Consider the following 23,907-nt stretch of genomic DNA (forward strand, 5'->3'; position numbering starts at 1 on the left):
TATATATATATAGAGAGAGAGAGAGAGAGAGAGAGAGAGAGAGAGAGAGAGAGAGAGAGAGAGAGAGATACCGGCAGATATATTGTATTATATATGCATGAGCATGACTCATATGTCTGTGAAAATAAAGTTGAATTTACTATACAGTGTCAGTCTTTTTCTAGTGCGCACCGTATTTCTGCACTCGGGCTGCGCGTGACTCGGTTAAGAGCGCTAAATATTTAATGCGATGAATGAATGTTGTATGACGATGCTTTTTCATACTCTCCCCTCCTTTTCTCTGTTCCTCTTTTCCTGAAAGAAACTGTACCACCTACCGGAGAGATATGTGAGTATCGGCAATGAGATTTATAACATCTATTCATGCAGAAAACGTCATTTGGTGCTCCGTTCAGATTGACAGTAAACGTGCTGGTGTTCGATAATACAATATAAATGTGTATTTTTGATTGAAATATTTTGATTCTTCAAATAGTTATTTACAGTTGTGTTCCTTTGCATATAAATCGGTTTGATAAAGTTTTATTTATAATTATTTTAATTGTATATATCCAAAGTTATTTTATTCATACATGTAGGAACACAACACAAATTCAGTAGTGTGATGACACTTCTACGTTTTCTCCACAAATCATTTCGTTCACATAGAATTTCATTTTTACTGTGTGTTGTGTTTCAAAGCAACTCCACAAACATATTTTAACACCAAAACGTGATACAGATAAACACAAAAAACATTCCTCAAAACAATTATAGAAATATGCGTAACAAACTCCACAGGGTGCAAATTTTTCAGGGAAATAAATCAATTCTTCTTTGCCCTTCTGTATTATGCAGGAAAGGAAAATAAGAATTAGTGTATAAAGCAATACAGTTCATATAGGTCATTTTAAATCATGCCTGCACTTGTGCTATGGCACCCAGCACACCATTACTGTGTGCGTGCTGTATATTGTGTTATCAAGCGTTGTTTGTATCATTTGTATCAGTCACAAATGCTGATAAGACACGCCAAGTGTACCTTTTGTGACCACCCACTAAATCAACGTCTGATGAAACCACCACTAGATGGCAGCACAAACACGGTCGGATTATCTTGCTTCTCTAAATATTCAATGCTGTCGTCATAGCAAACCCGTTGGCACGCATTCAAGCCTGTGACCCCAAGGACGGTGCCCTTTTGTGCTCACAAGCCATGCCACGAAACAATTGTCTCTATATAAAACTTAAAAACAAAACCCAATAGGATACCGTGATCTCGTAACACACAGTAGGCTACAGTGATAAGAAAACGACATGAACTTTATGAGTGTCCGGCGCGGTGACTACAGTATGTTGTGAAGTAAAGCGCCTACAGTGATTGGCAGGTGGTTGTCCGTCCCCTTTTCCTTTCATCGTCCATGAGCTCATAATGCAGCACAAACAGTGAAAGCAAGCCACTTATTGTCTGAACACGGGTAATGGCGACAGAAGCGATGGAGCTGAACGGAGATGCCAACAGAGGGAATGGTGTAGAGGTGAGACATCTTTCACACAACATCAACGTTACAGTAACCGATTGATCGCATTCGTGACGGTCACAAAACGAAACTCGCACGCGCCGATGGATGTTGGTGTGAAGTTCACTGGCGTGAAACCTTATCCCATCCTTCTGACCAGCCGGGAAAACGCGCTGAATAAAATCGATTTTCCTTTTCTTAACCCTATTTTGGTTGCTGTAGTTTATGGATGTAAATGTTTATAACTCAAACATTCCAAGGCGGAGCTTTCTCATCCACACTGTGATGCTTGGATGCGTCAGACAGGCTGATGGATGTTGTGGTGTGGCACATTGAGTTTGCTAAATGGCATACTGTTATAAGTGGGTGATACTTCACGAGGTCTTATTTATTATTGCTTTAACTGACATGAACTTACAACGAGCATTGCGTTGTTACTGCATTTGGTAATCATTGTGCATTAAATCATGTTTTTAATTTTGATTTAAGATAAGATAGATAGAAATGCTGTAGAAGTATTTATCATAGATAACTAGTGCTAGAAAAGGCAATCTTATAAAGTGTTCCCCACTTAGTTGATCAAATCTGCTTGTCTGGGATGTTTGTGTCCGATGCAAAGAGTAAACAACAAGTTAGAAGTGGCAGACCGTTTGTTGTGCGGTCACGAACGCTTACGCTTCACAAAAGCAGTTCAAAGTTTTTCAACAAGCCTTTCATTCATTAGCCGGTTGTTTCGGTTCACCTGTTCTAGACTGGAGATGAGATCATCCACCCGTGAAACAACAGAACTTAAACACACAAATGTCATTTAAAATGACAAGCTAAGATTGAAGTTTGAAAAGTGATAAATGGAGAATAAATGGCAGCAACTCTTAAAGTTGTTAAGGAGGAAACAACAAAATGTGCAAAGTCGATACAACACAGCAGAAGATGATCCGCTAAATAGAGAAGGAAATTACTAGTACACGTATTTCATAATTCGGTTGATAGATTTGAGATCACAAACGACATGCACAGAATTATAGAAGGATGACAAAAATGGTTTTAACTCAGCATAAGCCTGTCGCACTGATGTTTGACATCATCTTGATGACTAATGGAGTCTTTGGTTTTAAGAGTTGTTTGCTGTGGTGTTTGTGTGGGAAACCAAAACCAGTGAAAGTTGAGGGGTCAGAAAGACCAAAATCTAACCGTTAGCAAACATCAATAAACACACAAAATGAAACCTCATCATTCCTGTGGAAAACACCAAACTGAAATACTAGGGATTTCCACCTCAAATGGGAAAGACCCCCACCTGCTGTGGGGTGTGATGGTGTGATGTCATATTTGAGGAACATCAGTTGCACCAGTTAGGGCTGTCACAATGATGAAATAATCGTCTCATCGCAATTATTTCAGATAACCGCAATGATTGTAAATCCTTAGAAACCAAGGGGGATCTGCAGCATTTTACATCCACCGTCACGGTTACGTTCAAATGACATTTCTCATCATTTGAGTTGGATCAGATTTGTACTTTTCGTGTTTATGAGTTTTATTAAAGTGATTCCAGACTCGCTGCATCTACACAGCAAGACGACATCATCCTCATATCTCCGTTTTTTCTGTAGGGAATGTTACTAGTTATTTTAGAATTTTCACATTTCTTAATGCATATATATTTTATTCATTGAATAAATTCATTGTAATTAATCGTTATAACCGTCAAAGCCTTTAAACAGACAATTAATCGCCATAATCGCATCTATTTAATATACAATTAATCGCCAGCCTAATTTCATCACGGTGACAGCCCTAGCTCCAGTGTTGACTTCTACCATAGTATTTTTACTATTCTTCTTTAAAACACATCTTATATTTTCAGTTCAAAAGATGTATTTGAACAGTTAATTGTTCAGAATGAAAGACTGAAGCGCAGATGAACGTCACACTCCATTCACTGACTGTATTGTACACACAACGGGTCAGGGTGGATAACTTTCCAGCTGTTTGTAAGAGCACTACTGTATGTTTTTAATGGCATAAACGGCTAAACCTATGAGATGGAAACATAAAGATGAAGTCATGTTTTTAAACATGCAGTGATGATTGAAGCAGTTTTTTCACTTGTAAGATGTGGACTAGTTCACGTAAAATACAGTTCTGACGCAAGTATCGTGCACTAGTTTGTGTCTAGAGGATCACTTTACAACAAGGTTGAATTTGTTATTTAAATATATCATGAATATATGAAAGTAGGTTTGAACAACAATACGAATATTTTTTTTTTAACTTAATGTTCATGTTAGCTAAATCATGATGAACTAATGTTAAAGGGATAGCTCACCCTAAAAAGAAAATTCGTTATATTAAAAATAAACTCTTATTATTATCATAATTTGCTCGTCCTCGTGTCATTCCAAACCTGTATGACTTTCTATCTTCTGCAGAACACAACATGAGATATTTTGAAGAATGTTGGTACCAACAACATCGGACCCCATTGACTTCCATTGTATGGACACAAAACCTCTGAGACTTACTCAAAGTATCTTCTTTTGTGTTGCAAAGAGTCATAATATACAGGTTTTGAACAACATTAGGGTGAATAAATGATGACAGAAATGTATTTCTAATGAGAACTTGTTGAAAGTGTTATCGAGTTCACGTAACCCTTTTGGTTTTCACAGAACTGCATAGATCCACAGTGACAGAGATGGAGGAAACATGCCTAGTCTGTGACAGTCAGATAACGGAAGTGTGTTTTACACATGTCATCGTCCGTGTTCTCAGGGGTTGATGTGGGAGTTACTGGCACTTTGTGCCGCTCTCAGTGTAGACACAAGGGTCCCTCTGTTGGGCACCCAAAGTCAACACCTCTCTGACACACCACTGGAGAATATGTGGGTACGTGGCCAACCGAAACGAGATTTTAGTTCAACTTTAGTCTGGAAGATTTGAACATTGAAGGCACAAGTGTGGGGAGAGCGACACAAAGATGGGATTTGGCATATTGTTTTCATCCAAAGTGACTTACAGTGCATTCAAGTTTGATTTGTCCCCTGCACTCTCTGGTTGGTTACTTAGATTTGAGTCGACTGACGTTCAACCGTCACAAGTGAGTGTAAGGAGGTGAATCATGCACATCATCCACATTGTCTGCCAGGGTGTGTTGTTCTCGCTATTGTTATGATCCATGAGCTTTGAAAATTATTGACTGACCCCCGGTCACCCAGTTATTATTATTGTGCGTGATGGATGCGAAACAGCACAATATGTTTAACAGTGTCAGTATATATGATATGATATATACTATGATGATATGATACTAAGGGCTAATAAGGGTGCAAAGTATTAAAGAGTAAAAACGACGATCGATATTCATTTCAGTTGTATAAATGCAAAATAGATCTCAAATAAATGTGTGTCCTAGTTGAGCTACAGGAACACAAAATCACCGTTAGGCCTAAAGTGACCTGGAGATGACTTTGTCCATACATTCTTATTCGTGTAGCGTGTTGTACACAAGTGTCTGTCTTCAATGCCCCATAGTGCCTTTTATTTTTATAACGTGCAAGTCAGAAAAACTTCCCAAAAAGCGCCACGAACTGCACTGTTTGTAAGGTCAATCTAAGTCAAATCTTGAATGAACAGAAAAGGCTTTGGGGAAGTTAATCTGACGTTTCAGCGGTGCAGTAAAGCCAGCATCCCATTTCAAACGGAAGAAAGGAAACATGTCAGGGTCAACCGACCACTCGCCTCTTCCTCTCGTGTGGCACAAATATCCTAAAGCGTAAACACAATGTAATTTCAGTTCCTTCTGAAGCAGAGAATTAAGATTATAGTAGTTCGAACCACAAACCACATGAAGAATAGATGGGCTATTGCTGGACAAAAACAAACCAATCGGATTTCATGCAAATTGAAAGATAAATGCTAGATTGAATGCAAATGTGTCCAGAGACTCGATAATGTTTATTATATCCAGTACTGTAAGTTTCTTGTATTGTATGTGTCTTCATGTGTGGCTTTGCGTGGTTATGTTCAGCCTCCTCGGCCGAGCCGCTTCACCAGGAACACCCCCATCAACATGAACCATTACGCCAATAAGAAGAGCGCAGCGGAGAGCATGCTGGATATAGCGCTCCTGATGGCCAACGCCTCTCAGCTGAAGACCGTTGTGGAGCTGGGCTCTGGTTTCTCCCTCTACATCCCCCTCATCACCCTCATCAGCATCTCTCTCATCCTGCAGATCATTGTGGGGGTCCTGCTGATCTTTATAGGTGAGAGGATCTCGATCATTTAACCCGAGAACCCAGATTTTAGCCACACGCTTGGAGACGAGAATGCATACAGAAACATTGATAACGTACAAAAATGTGGCAGCATTCGGCTGTGACTATATTTACAAATTCTTTTTAGATATGAAATGCTTTATCTAAACACTGTTGTTTTAGTGATCTACATGTTTCAAATGGCTCGAGGTTTGTACATTTTACACGTGCCTGTTGAAAAGCACAGCGATAAATGTGTTTGAGTTGAGCTCGAAAGAGTGAAGCAGTTTAGAAACGAGGAACATCACAAGCGCCAACAAATGATCTAGTATACAAACAAAAAGCATGGTATTCAAACGGTATACTCCATACAGATTTGTCGGTATATGAGAGATAATATTGTGTGTATGCTTGTATAATTTACTTGCATAATAACTCTGGGAAAATTCAAATGCTGCAATCGTCTAAAGGTCATGAACATTAACTTTCAACACTTTGGTATTTCATGGGATGAACTTACTTTCAGTTTTACTTTCATCTACGTTATTTATATGTAAAACAATTTAATATCTACAGCAAGTCATACATGGGCAGCATTACATATAAAGTGAAAATGATTTTATATTCTAGCTTTTTTATCGAGCATAACATTCATTGTTTAATCAGTTTGATCATGTTCGTATTCATCTTTCTTTATATAAACATTTACATTTAGGCATTTAGCAGTGTCTGTGTTTTATGTGTGTGTGTGTGCGATTGTGTTCGCTGAGTGTGTGCCTGTGTTTAGTGTATGTGTGCTGTGCAAGTGCGTTTTTTGTGTGTGTGTCGTCTGTCATGTGTGAATGAGTGTATATTTTCACTTTGCTCTTGATGCTTTTTCTATTTTTATCAGTTGAATGTATTGCTTATTGTTAACATGTTTCATGTACAGTAATGAAAATTGTAAAAAGCGCTATATAAATAAAAGTTGAGTTGAGCAGATGCTTTTATCCAAACTGACTTATGACAATGAGAAAAACTACAAAGTTTAGGCAATAATATAAAAGTGCTATACAAAGTCGTAACCATTTTTAAGTCCTTATCTGTAAGACTAGTGAGAGAGAAATAATTGTCTTGTATTAGACGGGGCAGTATTTCTGTCAAATCTGTTGTGAATGAACCTGTGCTGTTCTTGCTTTTGTTTTCCAGTGAAATGGAATCTTAACGACACAAGTAAACACTACATACTGAATCTACTGGAGAACATTGTCACGGCTCTCGTCTTCATCATCGTAGTAGTAAATGTTTTCATCACAGCGTTCGGTGTCCAAAAACCAGACGAAAAGAAAGTGTAGGGCAATGTTTTCTTGTGGTATGCACAACCAAAGGATATTGAAAAAGACATTAACATTAGAATCCACACTGGCGTCACGATAAAACTGTGTGCAGTTTATGTCAATGAAAAGCCTTACGTTTTTAAAAACAGAACTTTGTTTTATCGGGCAACAACAGTTTTATGCGAGTGTTTGTGGACTGTTGTGGATCAACTACTGATGACCCCAATTGTACTTAAAAAAAAAAAAGTCTGATTATACATATTAAATAATTATGTTTCATTATAATTGTGAATATGGATCCATGTTATCCATACACAAAGCAGTACAATCTCTGTTCCCTTTATCTTTAGGATGCATCTTTACTTCCCAAAAAACCACTGTTTCTCTAGCAATCTTTGACTATCTGCTGTTTCCTGTCACAACTCTGTTTCCACTGAGATTATTCACACTGCTCAAGGAACTCTGGAGAGTTTTACCGAATCTGTGTACTCAAAGCTCTGCAGATTTCTTTAGAACTGAAATATCAGTTTAGTTCCTAAAAAAACAACTCATGGAGTTGGACCAAATATTTACCCTTTGGAAGTGAAATTAAGCCTCGTTCTTAAATCCTCAACCCAGTGGACTGTACCAATGCATTTGCATTGGATTTTCATATTGCCTACCGGACAGCCTCTTATATGAAATATATCTGAAAAGCTGAGTTTATAGAAGTTGTACAGATTTTGATATGTATCTTTAACTACACATTTCAACTTTGTGTTCACAATAACGAATGCACAATGTAAGATGGTATTATTCAATGGTGATACTATATTAAGAAGCCTTGATTTCTGAAGGATTGACCAAACACAGTGAAGACTGATATAACAGCGCCCTCTGCTGATGGAGCTGTTCAGTAAAGACTCTTTATAATAAGTTTGTCTTCACAAATCTTTTAAGTAATTTACTGACTTTCCGTTTTCTCGGTTGTGATTATTTTATTTGAATGTTTCTTTTAGCCTTTGCATTGTTTATATCAGAATTTGAATACATAAATAAATAAAAATGACCTTTGATATGCATTCTTTTCAGAGCAAAGCATTATCTGATTAAAGAAAATTAACGAAACATGAACTTAGTTGTCAATTCTGTGAATTTCAAGTTATTACTGCAAACTGGCCCAATTAAGTCCTGCTGCTCCATTTAAGGTTAAAACAACCATGATGACGTCAATTCACGAAGTTATTTATTTAGATTTCGAAATCCTTGTAATTCTGCTTTATTGTCTTTATTTACAAAGGACAGAACGTATACAAAAAACAAAAGCACCCCAATCAAATTCATAGTGGAAAACAGAAGTATTTCTAAAGCATTCTTTCATCCTTTAATTTTTTATACTGTAATCTTATTATCCAAAAATATTAAGTTTTGTGAATGTGCTTCATTAACGCATCGATTATCTAGATTCCTCTGAAATGTTCTTTTTATGTTATACAAATGTTACAAAACATTTCTTTTATAATTCCACTGCATTAAGGCCACATGAATTTAAAATGCCTTCAAGCAAACTGACAAACACTATCAACTATTAGTAGACAAGCCAGTGCAAACACGCTGCTAGTATAGAAAAGACAAAAAGATATACAAACATGATAATATACGAGATACTTGTTAAAAACACCACTTTACTACATATTTAAAGAATTTCAAGGTAACAGACTTCTAATACTCCTCAGGTTCAGCTTTATCTATATTTTATAGTGTCTTATATCTGAAAATATTCTGACACTTAATTGTTTGCTATAACAGTTCTGCATTTAGTAAAAGGCACAGTTAACCCGAGGGTTCATATTTTGTCAGTATTATTTTGGACACACCCAAGGCCCACAAAACTACAGTATACTGTAAATAATATATACATTAATTTGAGATTAAAATGAACAGATCAACTAAAAGTATAAACTTAAACTCAATGTCGTCCACTACCCAATGGTGTTTGTGAATCTACATCCACTAGTTTTTGCTTGTACTGTATATTACTTTTAAATAACTGTGTTTGTTTTCCGATAATTTAGCATATTATGGTGTAACACAATTCCAGATTAAGGCAGAAACTTTCATTTTAAATCCCTGGAGTCTTGCCCACATTAATAATTACTTCATACACTACGCACAGATACAGTATCTTTTTACAACATTTTGAAGTTGAGCTGTTTTGTGATATTGGAATTGTTCTTGTCTAGCGTGTCAAAAATCTTTTTAAGGCACCAAAAAAACATTTATATATGTATTATTTTCCATCTTCTGTGTACCAGATGAGAACATCTCGCACCTTTCTACTCAGCCCCAGAGCAGCCAGACCGAGTGCACTGCTTGAACCCCACACGTCCTTGGACTCTGCAGGTTTAAAAATAACATTTCAAGTGTTTGATAAAGGACATGTTCATTTTGAAGACGATACAAACACCACGTATGTCTGCTTACCACCATAATAATACAGAAGAGCTGCTCCGACAGCAGCGCTGAAGCAGCTTATGAAGAACACAGGACCTAAAAGAAACAGTTGTGATGTCAGTGTAATGTGTGTGTACGTTTACTAGCGAGGGTCGCAGAATAAAGACTGACTGACTTCGGTCGTTCAGTACATATCTGTCTTTGGGCTTTGTGATTGGACCAACTCGATCACCGGACTCTGAAAAGGAATAAAACATGATTGTCAAACAGAAATGCCTTTACGTTTTTAATAGCAGTTCAATGTATATTGCAGAAATGTGCAACAAATGAGATGTGTGGCAAATCTCGAATTCTCTCGTGTGTACAAACCTCTGAGTCGGAGGCGTGTGGGTAAGCTGAAGTAAACGTCCTCGACGTGGAGGTGCAGTGCATGGTAAAACTCGCGACACGCCTCCTCCCCTTTCTCCTGCAGGTGAGACAGCAGCTCCGCCACCCGGATACACGTAGGAACATCCAAATCCCTGAACTAATGTTTGAGAAAATCATGACAAACATCACTGAATCATCATAATTAGGGCTGCATAACGATTAATCGCGACTAATCGTTTGCAGAATAAACGTTTTTGTTTACATAATATGTGTTGGTGTACTGCGTATGAAAATTATGTATATATAAATACACGTACATGCATGTACTGTATATAATTAAGAAATATGTAACTTTTGATATGTTTTATATTTATATATATAATTTATATTATATATAAATATTAAATATATTTTTGCACACATTCATGCATCCATGTGTGTGTATTTATAAATACATAATTATCACACACAGTACACCAACATATTTTATGTAAACAAAAACTTTTATTCTGCCAACGATTAGTCGCGATTAATCGTTATGCAGCCATACTTCTTATTTTCTGATCTAAAGAAATGAATGTATCATCTTGATTATGTGTATGATTGTGTAACCATTACCCTGGTGGCTTCCTTGTCGGTTAGGATCTGTGGGTAGATTCTGTTGAGCTGCAGAATGAGTTTATCCAACAGCTCGGTGTCCAAACGCTGGTCGGTTTTCAAGAACCGGCTGTCTATCCGCAGCTGTTCATAGAAGCTCTCTGTCAGTTATAAGATACAAACGTTTAATAGTCATGTATGAGGTTTTCTAGAACATTGTGCATTTAACAGGTAATACAACCTGAATGGGGTTTTATAAAAACAGGCCGGTGTAAAGTAAAAGACAATTGATTTCATAAATGCAGTGCAGATTTCGGACAGTAGGTGGCGCCACTTAATGAGCAGAACATTCCATTAGAATCGAGACACTGGAAATGCGAGGCGTGTCACACATATTTTGAGGTATATTAAGGTTTTTCGTCTCTTCTATATGTTTAGAAACACTCTATAACAGTTTATAAACATCATGAATGTAGAGTATTCAACAACGTAGATTTAAGGCGTAACTGTCAAAGCAACTCGTACACTTTACATGTTCGTTAAATGCATCGAGTACAGTAAACCTTAAAGTAGAAGTATTGTTTCAAAAGTACATCAACAAGTCTAAAAAGTGAGTTGCTATGCGAAGGAGCTATAAATGCGTCTAAAAGCAGATAACCTTTAGTGTATAACCACAGATCTGTCTGTCACGTAACATATACTGTATATAGCCGATCGCACGTGCATTACAAAGGGTATGTTTATTATCGACTAGTTATTTAGCGTTACCACATCATTGAAACGTTTGAAATAACGATTAAAGAACTTTAATGAAGCGTATGTTTATAACCGAGACCAAAAAGCTGTACGACTGACCTCCCATTCTGAAGTCTCCTCTGCTGTCTGTTGTTTGGACACGCCCATGACATGGAGGGGCGTGGCCAAAGCTACAGGAAGTTCCGCTAAAGGCTCGGAAACACGTAAGTTTACGCAGCAAATTTGCGCATTATTTACCGATATAACACAGATATTATATATTTACAGATTATTAGTGCAGAAGTTGAAGAAGGTTAAACAAACAGTTTAAATATAGATCACGTGATATCTAAAAATAGTATATAAATTTACACATATATCCTCAAAATAAACTACACTGCTGTAGTAAAAGTGAATCAACAAAAGGCTTTACACACAATAGGCTACTCAAATATTTCACATTAATTTACTTCTTTTTGTATTTTATTATTTCTTTTTTCCAAATGAGAAGTGTTAAAAACAGACATATGGGCCTATGTTTTCTGCATGTTGAACTACAGAGCGTCAAGCACAAATGTTTAGAAAAATAACAATGTTTACATCTGCACGGTCTCGAAAAAACAACAACAGGCAGCATTGCTTACACTGTACGTGTAAAACTTCAAGTAGAAATGCAAAGAGAGGCAGCCCCAGTTAATATGCATACAAAACGTTAATACTGAACTGATTGCCAAGGTTATGAATAAATACAAACAAACATGTGAGGTCATTCCATACAAATGTGTAAAAATAAACTGAAAAACGTCACATAAAGCCATGTCACAGCCGAGGACGCGGTTTTCAGCAAATAGAAAACTATAGAAGAGACTCCAGAAACAGAATTAAATTGCACTTAACTTGTGGTCAAAAAAAACCTAAACTTTTCAATGTGTTAAATTTGAAATGGCACAAATGTTCCGAGGCGAAGTTTTCTGCTTGCTGAAATACAAACCAATAAGTAGCAAGGTTATGTAAATGACGATTGACAATGTCCACAGTCACTTCCTCAAGGAATGTATGATTTTAACACGCCCTACTAACACTTAAAACTGTTTCCTACACAAACAACCTTTAACCTTTGAAAATTGTGCTTAATCACTGTGTCCAAATCACAAATCCCCCATGCTGACAATATGCCAAAGTTACTGAGCAAATGGTCTAGATCTGTAGTGAGACTTACAGATTTACAACAGAAAACATAAGACTATGGCTCTTTTGTTCATGAAAACAAAAACCTTTTGATAGATGCATAAAAGACACAAGAGGTTTTAGATGAAGGTTAGTTGACACAAAAACTCATTAATGTCTAAAAAAACAAATATTGCATAAGAAATTACAAAAAAGCTAACCCACTGTTGCATTATTTAGCAAAATAAAGTAGAAAATATATTCCAATTTGGAACTGATGGGTTTTTTGTATGCTGTGAATATAACACATCTGTGACTCTAAACATTTCAGGAGCAAGTCACTGTTCTTTTAGTAGAGCAACACTATATTCCTAGCAAGATAAGGTTAGAATGTTTGGCTATTTAAAAGAACATATATACTTACCATTTTTTCTCCCTGAGCTATGCTCAGAACCTGGCAGTTATGCATTAAAAATACTTTATATTATATTATTTTTTCAGTTAAATAACTAAAATTTTCAAAAACCACAAACATGTGCTAGGTATACAGAAATGTGCATCTCATACATAACATTAAGTAATGCACAAAAGTGCACAAGTTACAAAGCAGAAAAAATACCAGAAGATGAAGATTACCACAGTACAGATATTATCAGGCAAACTGTAGATTAAATAGTAGATGGACTGGCTGCGAATGGGAGTCTGTTTTTCTTGTAGTCACATCCAGGGAAAATTTTCTCATTTCCACAACTGGACCAATTGGAGTGAAATAACCATTCAAATCTTCAGACCTAAAATAAAATTACTGCAAAATTAAGAAAAAAAATCAGAATCATTGCATTCTAAAACAATCCAGGTATTACTCAATATCATCTTAAACTAATCACATAGACACATGATGTAGATGTTACCGTGACAGTGATGGTCAACAACGAAACACGTGAGACTGCCTGATGCAACTGCAGGAAGCAGAGAACTAACATGCTAATGTTAACATGCAACTCAAGTATTGCGGCCAACAGATGGACATGCACACTACAATGGTTTAGCTTGAATGGCGTGAAGTCAACACAGACAATGTTAGTATGGTTGAATGGCTCAATAAAACAGTATAAAAAAAGCAACGTAGAAATACACAATATTATTTTCACGCAAAACTCTAGACACCACCTTTAACCATACTAAAAATCCATAGCTGTCATTCTAGCAAAACAAATCTACATTTCTTTAAACGTTATTTCATTTTCATACCATCAATTATACCCGTTACAGGTTGCAACCTGGATTCTAAAACTCCCAGCAGACCGAGAGTCAGATCTCTGTTGGGATTACACAGATTTATTGCACACTGACACAGAGATTACCAGACTAGCTTGTTGAGACTGAGTTTAACTCAATTACATTCAGTATTCTCAAGTGCAAAAGTAGAAACATGGGGCTCAGACGTGCAGACAGAAAAGACAAAATTAGAATGTTCCGACATGTTACGACAGGGGTCCTCAATCCTTGTTCCTTGTTCCTCCCGCTTGCGATTGGGTCTAAAAAACCTGTTTATAATTATCACATAAACCCAAAACAACTAAAAATAAAACAGGTCTATTGCAATGCATTGTGGGACATCTGCTACAAGATTGTGAACCCCTGAAGTCAACGGAACACTTTGCACAAACTCTGATGTGCTGACTTTGTAAGCACACATACAGTAGAAGGAGTGTTAGTTAGCATGATGTTCGCTGATGAGCAACGATCAGACACGGGTGTTAGTCAGACCCAGTGTCACACAGAATTTTATACTTCTCGCTGCAGAAAACCGCAGGGCTTCCAATGAGGCCGTGTGGCTGCGGTCGGTTCTTACAGGGAAGTCTAGGACTTACGTGGGGGCTGGAAAACGAAGATAGTCCTCTGCCACGCCCAGACGAAACCTTGCCACGGCCACCTGGCCCAGCTCCAGATCCTCGTCGGGCTTGCTCGTGGTCAAACTCCAAATCCTCTAGTCGCTGGGTAAGGGCCAATTTCTGCTGGATGGCCATTCGCAGAAGGGAGTTCAACGTTTTCTTCTCATCTTCAGCTGCAGCCAGCTGCCTCTGCATGTCGTCCAATTGCATTACGTACTCATCGCATCTATAAAAGAAAAAAGAATTCGTTTTCAGAAATAGCTAAACTCTTCTAGGCTATATCAGTGGTAATGGAAGGGTTATATGTTAAAGGCAAACCAAACAAAGACTGTTTGAGGAGAAATTAAATGTTCTCACACTACCTTGTGGCAAACATGGCCCTGAGGGAAGAGAAGGTGGCAGCGTCCTCTTTAAGTGCCTTTAGCTCGTTCCTAAGTTTCATTATGGTCTCGGTGACCATGGCCTTCTCATTCTCATATTTGCTCTTCAAGTTAGCCAGGGCAACCTCAGCTGTCTGGAAAGGGTACAAAACCACACCACTGTTCAGAAAAAGCTCCTTGACTTTCATGTCAGTCAAGACAAAAGGGGTTCCCATTGGACATCTTCCTAATCAAACACACCTAATTCAACTGATCAGTAAGGTACTCCAAGATCTGAAATGGATGTGTAAGATGGAGACATCCAAAAAGGTGTGTGTTTACTGTTGGGGGACCTCCAGGAACAGGATTGGGAACAACTGGTATACAAGATGCTCAATATACAATCTTGCGACACATACACATACAGCAAGCTTATCTCTCTTATTCTCACCTGTTTGTTGGCCTTGAGGACAGTCCTCAGCGTGGCAATCTGTTCTCTCTTAGTGCTGAGCAGGGACTTGAGCTTCAAAATCTCCTCCATGCAAGCAGCTTGATCTTTATCCGCCACTGCAGCCAACTCCAGAGAGGCGACTCTTTGCCTGGACAGCTCTGTGGTGCGGTCCACTGCCTTCTGCAAGTGACGGATCTGATCCCGAATTATTGCTACCAGGTTGTAGATGTCCATTGGTTCAGGACGTGGGTCTTCTCTGCCTGGCTTTCCAGAAGCAGAGCTATCCACGGTTTTGGAGTTGGACTCGGGGGGCTGGCCCGTGCTGTCGTTTGTTTGCGTCAATGTGGACTGCTTATATTTACCTTCAGTTTTGTTTCCCTTACCCTCTTTGTAAAAATCAAGCATAACACGATTCGGGGTTTCGTTGTTGCACATGCAAACATGGTGGTAGAGGTTTGCAAGCTCTTCGCTAAAGGCGACAAGTTCATCCTGGGCGACGCTGAGACTCCCTTCCGTCTCGCCCGCAACTGCACTCACTTCCTTTAGTTCCTTTTGCAACCGAGCGACCTGGTCGCGGTCTGCGCGGCTGCTGCCCTCCAACTGAGATAGTTGGATACTGAGGTCACGTACCTGTCCCTCCAGTCGTGCATGTACCTCCTCATGCTCGGCCTTCATCTAGAAAATTCATACATGAATGTTACAATCAATAAAACACAGTCATTATGAATTAACCAAAAAAGGGTTACCCTTACTTCATCATGCTCCGCCTTCAATACCTTATGCTCCGCCCTTAGGTCACCCGCCTCCGCTATAGCAACTTCATACTTGCAGCGCAGTATTTCTGGACCGTTGATATCAAGCTCGTAATAGTCAACGTCATTGTCCTCATGACTATCCCGCTCACGCTCACTGTCAAGTGCTGATTGACGCTCCTTGCCTGCCTGCAGTCTCCTCATGATGCCCAAGTCGTCGCCGAGTCTCGTCATAGCTTCCTGTTGTTCAGCTAATGCTCCTCGAGCCTGCTCTAACTGCTTCTGAGATTCCTGAAGAGTGGTTAGCAGAGCCACCTTCTCCCGCTCAACCTGCAACGAAATGAAGATAATTTGAGGAAATGTGTCAACAGTCATGACTCATGGTAATGCAATTTGTTGCATTATCAACAATGATGACTGTACCAGTAAGAGCTGTTGCTTGAGTTTCTGGATCTCCGAGATGTTCAGCTCGCTCAACAAGTCATCCACCAGACTCGGTGCGGGACGGAAGTTTTCACCTCTCTTGGGTGTGGACAATCTGTTATCTTCGTCGTTACCTTCGGCCACTTTAGCAAAACCGTTTTCGAATGTCAGAAGTGCATCGTCGTTATTAGGTTCATCTGTACTCAGTTTGAGTCCGTCCAATGAGCTGGCTAGGAGCGAATCTCCCAGGGTCATGTGATGTGTTAATTCTTTTCTAAGGGCTGCTTTCTGTTCCCGCTCTGTCTTTACGGTTTCTAGAGCCTCCGTGAGCTGTCGCTCAGCTATCTCACGTAACCGAACAGCGTCCTCTAGCTGGCTGTTTAGGTACTGCACTTCCTCTTCCAACCGGCGATGCTCGTGCTTGAGTCCCTCAAATTCCACCTTTTAAGATTTTAGAGAGAAAAAGAACACGGGTTTCTCACCTTGCACAAAGCAAACACAATGATTGCTAACTGGGCTAGTCATTTGTGATGAATTGACCAATGATCGGTGCTTCTAACCTGGCCTTGTTTGAGGGTAGAAACTTGTTTTTGTAGGCTGATGTTCTCTTCCTCCAGTTCAGAGTAGTCCTGCAGCAGACGAGACTCTCGGATCTTGTACTCCCGGATGTCGTCACGCAGACGGGTGCGCTGTAGCTCCACCACCTCATTATTCTAAAATACATAACAAGCCCTAATTTAGAAATGAATGAATGCAGATTTATATACCTATTAAGTCTTTAATTCTGTTTTAAAGCGCAAACTATACATTTGATCTCACTTTATACATGTTTAATAGCCCGATAGCTCTACTGAACAAACCTCTCGTAGCTCCAGCGCAAGGGTGGCCAGGCGTTCATTCTCCGCCTGTGTGCTGGTGAAGCTGTTTTTCGCTTGCCGTAGGTCAGCCTGTAGTTCCTGCATTCTCTGCTCATAATACGCCTCTTTAGATGCCGACTCTAGGATAAGGGATTCCTCCCTGCTCTCGCCATCTGCGGCCACCTTTTTGTGGGTGGAGTGAACCTGACCGTACGCCTGTGTTGACAAGATCATAGAGAGACTGCTTACATAGGTCTATGCATTATGGCCACTGTACAAACTGACAACACTGGGGGTTGGAAAAAAGTAGTTCTTAGTCATTTTAATCTTCATTTTATTAAAGAAAGAATTCTGATGGGAGAACTAAAAAGTATTTTATAAAAATAGAAAACAGCTAAATAAGATCAAGTCAAAGGTAGCTTGACAGCCAGTTTAAGTATTTATCGGAGGACAATATGATTGTTGTGTTTCAGATCACCCAGTACGTGTATATCAATACAATCAATATTTTTTGTAAATCAATAATGCTTTTACGTAACAAAAAGTGTGTAAACACCAACAGAAGTGGGAAACCCTTGGGAATCTACGACCCTTAAAGCCAAGTCTCAGGATTCCCACACGCAGTTTACCAACAGTCATACAAAGCAACCCACATACATGAGAAATGCTTTTCCTCCAAAAAATGATGTAACTAGCAAGTCTGGCTGAGTTCTGTCCAAGTAAGCTTTATATCACATGGTTCCTCTCTTTCTCACTCTCCTAAATCTGTGTGCCAGTCTGAATGATGTCATTGGCATGCTGCAGTTTAGGAATCTCTCTCTCTCTCTCTCTCTCACACACACACACACACACACACACACACACACACACACAAACACAAACACAAACACAAACACAAACACTGGTGCTGGTGGCCAGGCTGAATGGCAAACAGAAAGTCCTGCCGTGATCACTGACATTTACATTTATTCATTTAGCAGACACCTTTATCCAAAGTGACATTTCCCCCTGTAATGGACAGAGCACATAAATACAAGGCTTTATAATCTAATATATCATCGTATAATAAAAGCGAAGACTCCCTTCTGCCAGAGCAGCTGCTTCTACATCAGACAGCTGTCCGTGTGTCACCTTGGGTGGCCAGTAGTACATTTCTTTTTCCTGATTCCGGGAACAGAGATTCTCTGGATAAAAACCTAGCATATTCAAAGACAAACTACTGTTGTTTATACATTTCTGTATAGTGAGGTTAAGGTGTGACATTAGGAGGAAGGACTTAATTGTACAGTTCTATATTAAAATTAAAGCTAACTCTCAGAAACCAGACAAGCATTGCTTTGTGTGAAAGAACATAGACAGATCATCGGTTGTCCCTAAAATGTTTTATCTTTATAACCACTGGATCATAGTGTCTTTTAAACAAATAATGATGAATCAGATGTTCCTAAACGTTACACATCAAACATAATAGCATAATAGATTCTGTGAAAAAATCTTGGTTTCAGTATCATTTTGTAATGAGAAGTCTGGATCAAAAAGAGCCAAGAAGATTTAATGTACCTGCTTGAATGTAAATAGAAATAAAATGAAATAAATAAATAAGGTAATTAAACAATCAAATTGTTTATACAAACTTTCATTTGACTATAATCATTAATGGCAAAGAAATCTATTTTGATACTTTCTACTGACACACGAAGCAAATGTTTAATCATAAAAAGTTTCAATCTAGATGAAAACAACTTGCTATTTATAAACAACATTTTTTTCTGTTCCTAAGAAACCACAAATATTTAGAATCTGCTTCTTTAAATAGTCACAAGCCATATAACACTCAGAAGACTATAGATGGGCTGTATCAACTCTGTGGTGAGGAGTTCCACCCCGCACAGCTGTGGATTCACCACCGGGTAGACAAACCCTCCTCCTCTTTTTGTTAGAAGACCCTGCTTTCATTTGACCCTTCTTTCACATTTTACACCCTTTCTACTCGTCTGAACAGCTGACAAAGTATTAGGCCATAAAATCCACTGAACAGAATTCTGAGGACTTGTGTACATAGAATGTGGTTAGCCCAGGTTTCCAACAGTCCTTTTAGTTGTGTTTATTTGACCCCGGTGGGCTGCTCAGACCTCCTTCAAAGCCCTCAAGATGCCAAGAGAATGCCAATAAGTGTAACTTGAAAGGAATGACACAAATCTTTGTTCAGAATTAGGGACAGGACAGCTGTTGTTTTGAATTTATCAGCCACTATATAGGCATTGTACAAAGATATTTACATTTATGGATTTGGCACGTAAATTTTAAAAAATGACAATAATTAACACATGTTTAAAATAACATGTATAAGTTTTATAGGTCTTAATAAAAGGACTCTAATCTTGTCAGATTTGTGTTTATGTGTCATATATTACTGTTCTATCTGTGTGTTGTGAGAGTGTATAAATCTGTGCGTGTTTGCTTTGAGCACGCTTGCATGCAGGCGAGTTTGGTACGTCGAGCGAGGGGGATTATCTTGTCTCCTCATATCACCTCGATTTCTGTCTGATCCTGCGTGTCTGAGCCCTGAATGCTACACCTGTGTTTAATGTGTCCGCGTGTGTACGTGTCGACCTCAGCATGAGAAGGTCTCTAAGGGTTTAACATCCCTCTGCGTCCCCTACATGGGACATCATGTACAAACCAAACGTTTGGGAGTTTGAATCCTGATCAGCATTTTACAACCGCTTTGAGCACAGCTCGGCTCATCCAATCAGAAGTAAGCGTCAGGCTCTGCATTCACAGTTTTCTTTGCACCTGACTCATGGAAGATAATGTCTCCTAATCCAATTGATGTCATCTGAAATGACCTACAGAAGTCATTGGTCGCTTGAATGATACACTAAAGGGATAATAAACAGAAAGAGTCTAATAGCTTCCAGCTGAAGCCCCTCACTGTCACTGCTAGCATGAACTGCGTCTGTACCGTGGACACGAGTCGAGACGGACGAGCTTTTTTTAGCCCGATTTCCTCTCAGATCTCCTTACCGCCGTGACGAAGTCTGCACCCTTTATTTAGATTCATACAGCAACGATTAGAGAAGGAAGTGAAGACAAACACGATGTAAAAGTGTTAAATTAACTAAAATTCTAACTATCATATCAGAGCTTTGCAATGTGTGTTATAGGCTATATGTTTGTGTTAAACAGAATTTGTTCAGGATAAAAGAGTCTTGGAAGTTGGTCAGAGGTGCTGACAATAACAAACCAGTTTTTTGTTCAACCGTAAAATACTTCATTCATGTCTCAGAATGAAAATGGTCACTTTTTGCTTTACTTCTCATTGTTTTCATTTTCACTCTCTTATTAACATCACATATCATCAGCATTACTTACATTAGTTTGTATGTGTGAATATGTAAGATATTTAAAAAAGAAAGGTATTTTTACATATTCATCAGTCTACTAAAAGTAAACATTCTGCTTTGCCCTAGATAACAGGAAGGATATCCTGCAGTCTTTTTTAAGGTTACTGTGGTGGGATGAAAACAAAACAAATGTTTGAAGTCAAAATGTCAAATAAATACTATTTTATATATACAAACATTACTGCATACATTGCCATTTTTTGTTTAGACATTGATGTACCTGTATTATCTGAAAGTATAAACTTAAGGAGTCAAACTAATATGTTATGATATGTTATATGCTATGATATAAATATGAATATAACTTAACTATATAAATAAGTTAAACACATGATACATACACTACATTTTAAATGACAGGAATTCTTTTTAAACAATATTTACTAAAAATTCACCAATACCCCTACGCAGTGTACTTTTCACAGTCATGGCTAGACATGCAGATTTTGGAACAGACACAACAGGAAATCAAAACTTTACGTTTAAACTCCACAGAGATGATATTAAATCATTTATATTTACTTTGACACTCATTGTATTATATGTTCAATTAACAATAGAGTCAAAACATACCAAGTAAAAAAGAACAAAGTAATGCCATTCAATTCGCAACAATGTAACAATGGGTGGAGATACGCACTGTTACTGTTTCCTTTTGTGCGCAACTGCGCCAAAGAAAGTGTTACATTCTGACAACAAACTGTAACATTCTGACATGTTATTGTATCATCTTTCTCACCTCCCTAAGTTGATCCATCTCTTGTCTGACGGTCTCATATTCGCTCTCCAAATCTTCACAGCGTTGTTTCAGCTGCTGGTTTTCCTCCAGTACCACCAGCCCGTACTCCGCCGCCTGGATCTTCTCCCGGGTCGTCTCGCTCAGTTCCCGGCACAGGCGCTCGATCTCGGCGCGGAGCCAGTTGGGCCCGGCCTCTGTGACCAGTTGCGCCTCGGGATAGCCGTCCTCATCCCGAGACATGTTGCCCTTTATCCGGCAAAGTCTAATGAAGGCGATAACGGACCCAGCCCATTAATTCCTCAAGCTCAACCATTCAAATCACATGTAAATATTTCCAATACGATGTGCAACCGGTTTGTTGGATGCACTGTTATTCAAGTCAAAGTTAAAATCCAATCTTATAAATGTAACTTCCATGTTTCAATGTATAGCTCCATGATTTTCTCCGTTGTTCGGATGTCATTCCTGAGATTAGGAGGGGAAGTCAGTATGCCGTGAGATCATCTAGCAGGAACACAAAGTGATTTTTCAACTGTTTTATAGGTAATGTAGTTTTATTCACATTGCGCATCAGTTGTCACGTGAGAAGTAGTGTCGCTTTCAACACTTCAATACCCATAATGCTTTGCGTTCTGTACACGAAGGCAGTTCTCTTTTTTTCTGTAAATCACATTCGCAGATGGGACTTTCAAGGCCAGACTGAGCTCAACATGTTGCTCAATGCTTCCATCTGCTGGTTGGTGTTGTTTCAAATTGTGAGTAACACTGCAAGGCTCTAACTAAAATAAAATTTCTTGATCTGCTTTGTAGTAGAGAACGTGGTTTTCAATTTTCCCCTGGTTTTTGTAGGCATGCTGGCACACATGACTATGTACTGTACATGCACACATGGCTATGTAAAAGCACGTTTTTTTTTTCAATTTCGATTCAAACCACATCAATCTGAAAGAGAAACTATTCTTTGTGACTTTTATAAGCCATGTCATTGTTTATTATTTGTCACTGCCAAGTTCAAACTCACCTGAAGCCCTGTACCAAAGCACGCTGAAAGATCTAATGGTAAGAAAAAGTTGATCTTTTTGTGTGTTTTTTTTTAACAAATGTATTAGTTACTCTACTATTACTCTACCTCATGAAACAATTTCAGATATGTTATCAGTAAACAATCTACATTGTTTTCTTTAGGGAGTGGTGGATTTTTTTAACAACTGTAAGTTTACGAAACCAGAACCAAAGTTGAAAGTTATAGTTTTGGCAATTCACCTTGATGATTTGTTTTGATGGTGTTTTTTTCCCCACAGATATATTTGATCATTTCTTCTCTATCTGCTTTGGCCTGGGCTGTGGATTAATACTTTATAGGCCGTATTACTGTAAGAAACATGCTTTTTTGTGCTTGTACTTAACAGTCCCCTCCGAAGACTGTAAACCATGACTTGACAGGGCACTTTAAAGGGAGAACAGTCGTGTCAGTCATGTTGGAGGGTTTTTTTCAAACAGAAGTGAAATAAATACAAAAACAAATTCATTTAAATGTTTCGAATACTTCTTATTTTTGGCTCTTATTTTCAGGAACTGTAAAGTGAAGGAAAGCTGTGAGGGAAAAACTGTAAAAGACAATAGAGAGTGTTGAATAGAACACACCTTAACATTTTTTTATTTTCAATGACTTCAGAAACAGGGAACAAGGCCAAAAATATTAGCAATCGTTTAGAAATGTAGTTTGAAAAGATTGTTTATGATATGATAATAATATATATAATAATTATAGCAGAACGTGTCTTTATAAACTTTAAAAACTCTCTTTTGTCCAGCTATTGTGGTGCCATCGATCCTCAGTGTCTTCCTTACACTTGCTTTTGAATGTGCGTGTGCATGCTTTGGTAAGATATTTAACTAAGATGAAATGTATTAGACAATGTCTATCCTGAAGGAAATAAATGTGTAATGTGGATTAAAGGTCTATAATCTCGATAATTCATTTAACATTAAAGCTGCAGCAAGTTTTCGTAGTATATTCATTAAACACAGAAACTTGTTTTTCTTGCCAGGTTTGCCAGCACACACCAAAGATGTGCCTTATCAGTGGAAAGGTAATGTCATTGTGTTCAAACAAATCTGCCTCATCCTCCTCCAACCTTTCATAAAACATTTGTTCCTTCACAGATGTCCTCTTGGGTTATTGCGTTGCATTGTTTGTGGCTATCCTTCATCTCAGATCATATCATGGTATGTCATGCAGACATCTAAATATATAAATAATCAGTGAGCACAAGCATGTTTTTTTAATAATCTACCCACCTTCCATGCAAGTACAATATAAAAAAAGAAGGTTGTCTACGTGGTCTTCCTCATATGTAAAATACACGTGCTGCAATTATTTACCTGTCTTACATCTGATAAAGTTCTGACAAATATATTTATTGCAATAATAAAGTTTTAAGTTTGTCTCATTATTTTGCAGTTTATACTTTGTCCTATGGCTGGGGCATTGCTGTGTTCGCCATAAGAGGAGCAATGCGCAAATAGAGCGCTAAATGGTAAGTGGCCTATACTGCAAATTTAGTATCATTTTGAATTTCATAATGGGCTTTCTTCACCCAACCTAAAACTTATTTTTCTGTTCTTCTTGGCTTTTAAACAGGATGGCGC

At 38.3% G+C, this 23,907-nt stretch overlaps 3 protein-coding genes across 5 annotated transcripts; 1 reads left to right on the forward strand and 2 right to left on the reverse strand.

Annotated features, from left to right (window-relative positions):
• Positions 1-476: 476 nt before the first annotated feature.
• Positions 477-8,198, forward strand: ninj1 (ninjurin 1). Its single transcript, XM_057362347.1, has 3 exons — positions 477-1,517; positions 5,530-5,764; positions 6,944-8,198. The coding sequence occupies exons 1-3, from the start codon at positions 1,461-1,463 to the stop codon at positions 7,087-7,089; spliced, it is 438 nt and encodes a 145-aa protein (XP_057218330.1). The 5' UTR covers positions 477-1,460; the 3' UTR covers positions 7,090-8,198.
• Positions 8,199-8,322: 124 nt separating this feature from the next.
• On the reverse strand, positions 8,323-11,433 carry card19 (caspase recruitment domain family, member 19). Its single transcript, XM_057362346.1, has 6 exons — positions 11,326-11,433; positions 10,492-10,631; positions 9,874-10,030; positions 9,680-9,742; positions 9,535-9,600; positions 8,323-9,447 (listed from the first exon to the last, which is right to left on the reverse strand). Exons 1-6 carry the CDS (start codon positions 11,330-11,332, stop codon positions 9,341-9,343), a joined length of 540 nt encoding a protein of 179 aa, XP_057218329.1. The 5' UTR covers positions 11,333-11,433; the 3' UTR covers positions 8,323-9,340.
• Positions 11,434-13,060: 1,627 nt separating this feature from the next.
• Positions 13,061-21,732, reverse strand: bicd2 (bicaudal D homolog 2 (Drosophila)). 3 transcript variants are annotated; one of them, XM_057362342.1, is made up of 9 exons: positions 21,256-21,731; positions 17,113-17,325; positions 16,813-16,965; positions 16,253-16,693; positions 15,830-16,159; positions 15,078-15,752; positions 14,630-14,781; positions 14,247-14,493; positions 13,061-13,177 (listed from the first exon to the last, which is right to left on the reverse strand). In XM_057362342.1, the coding sequence occupies exons 1-9, from the start codon at positions 21,493-21,495 to the stop codon at positions 13,175-13,177; spliced, it is 2,454 nt and encodes an 817-aa protein (XP_057218325.1). In that variant the 5' UTR covers positions 21,496-21,731; the 3' UTR covers positions 13,061-13,174. The 3 variants fall into 3 exon arrangements, with proteins under 3 accessions (XP_057218325.1, XP_057218324.1, XP_057218326.1); XM_057362341.1 differs by lacking the exon at positions 13,061-13,177 and having other exon boundaries at positions 13,184-14,493; positions 21,256-21,732; XM_057362343.1 differs by lacking the exon at positions 13,061-13,177 and having other exon boundaries at positions 13,184-14,493; positions 17,113-17,350; positions 21,256-21,409.
• Positions 21,733-23,907: the final 2,175 nt, after the last annotated feature.

This window comes from Triplophysa rosa, linkage group LG20 (genome assembly GCF_024868665.1).
Source record: "Triplophysa rosa linkage group LG20, Trosa_1v2, whole genome shotgun sequence".
Lineage (NCBI taxonomy): Eukaryota > Metazoa > Chordata > Actinopteri > Cypriniformes > Nemacheilidae > Triplophysa > Triplophysa rosa.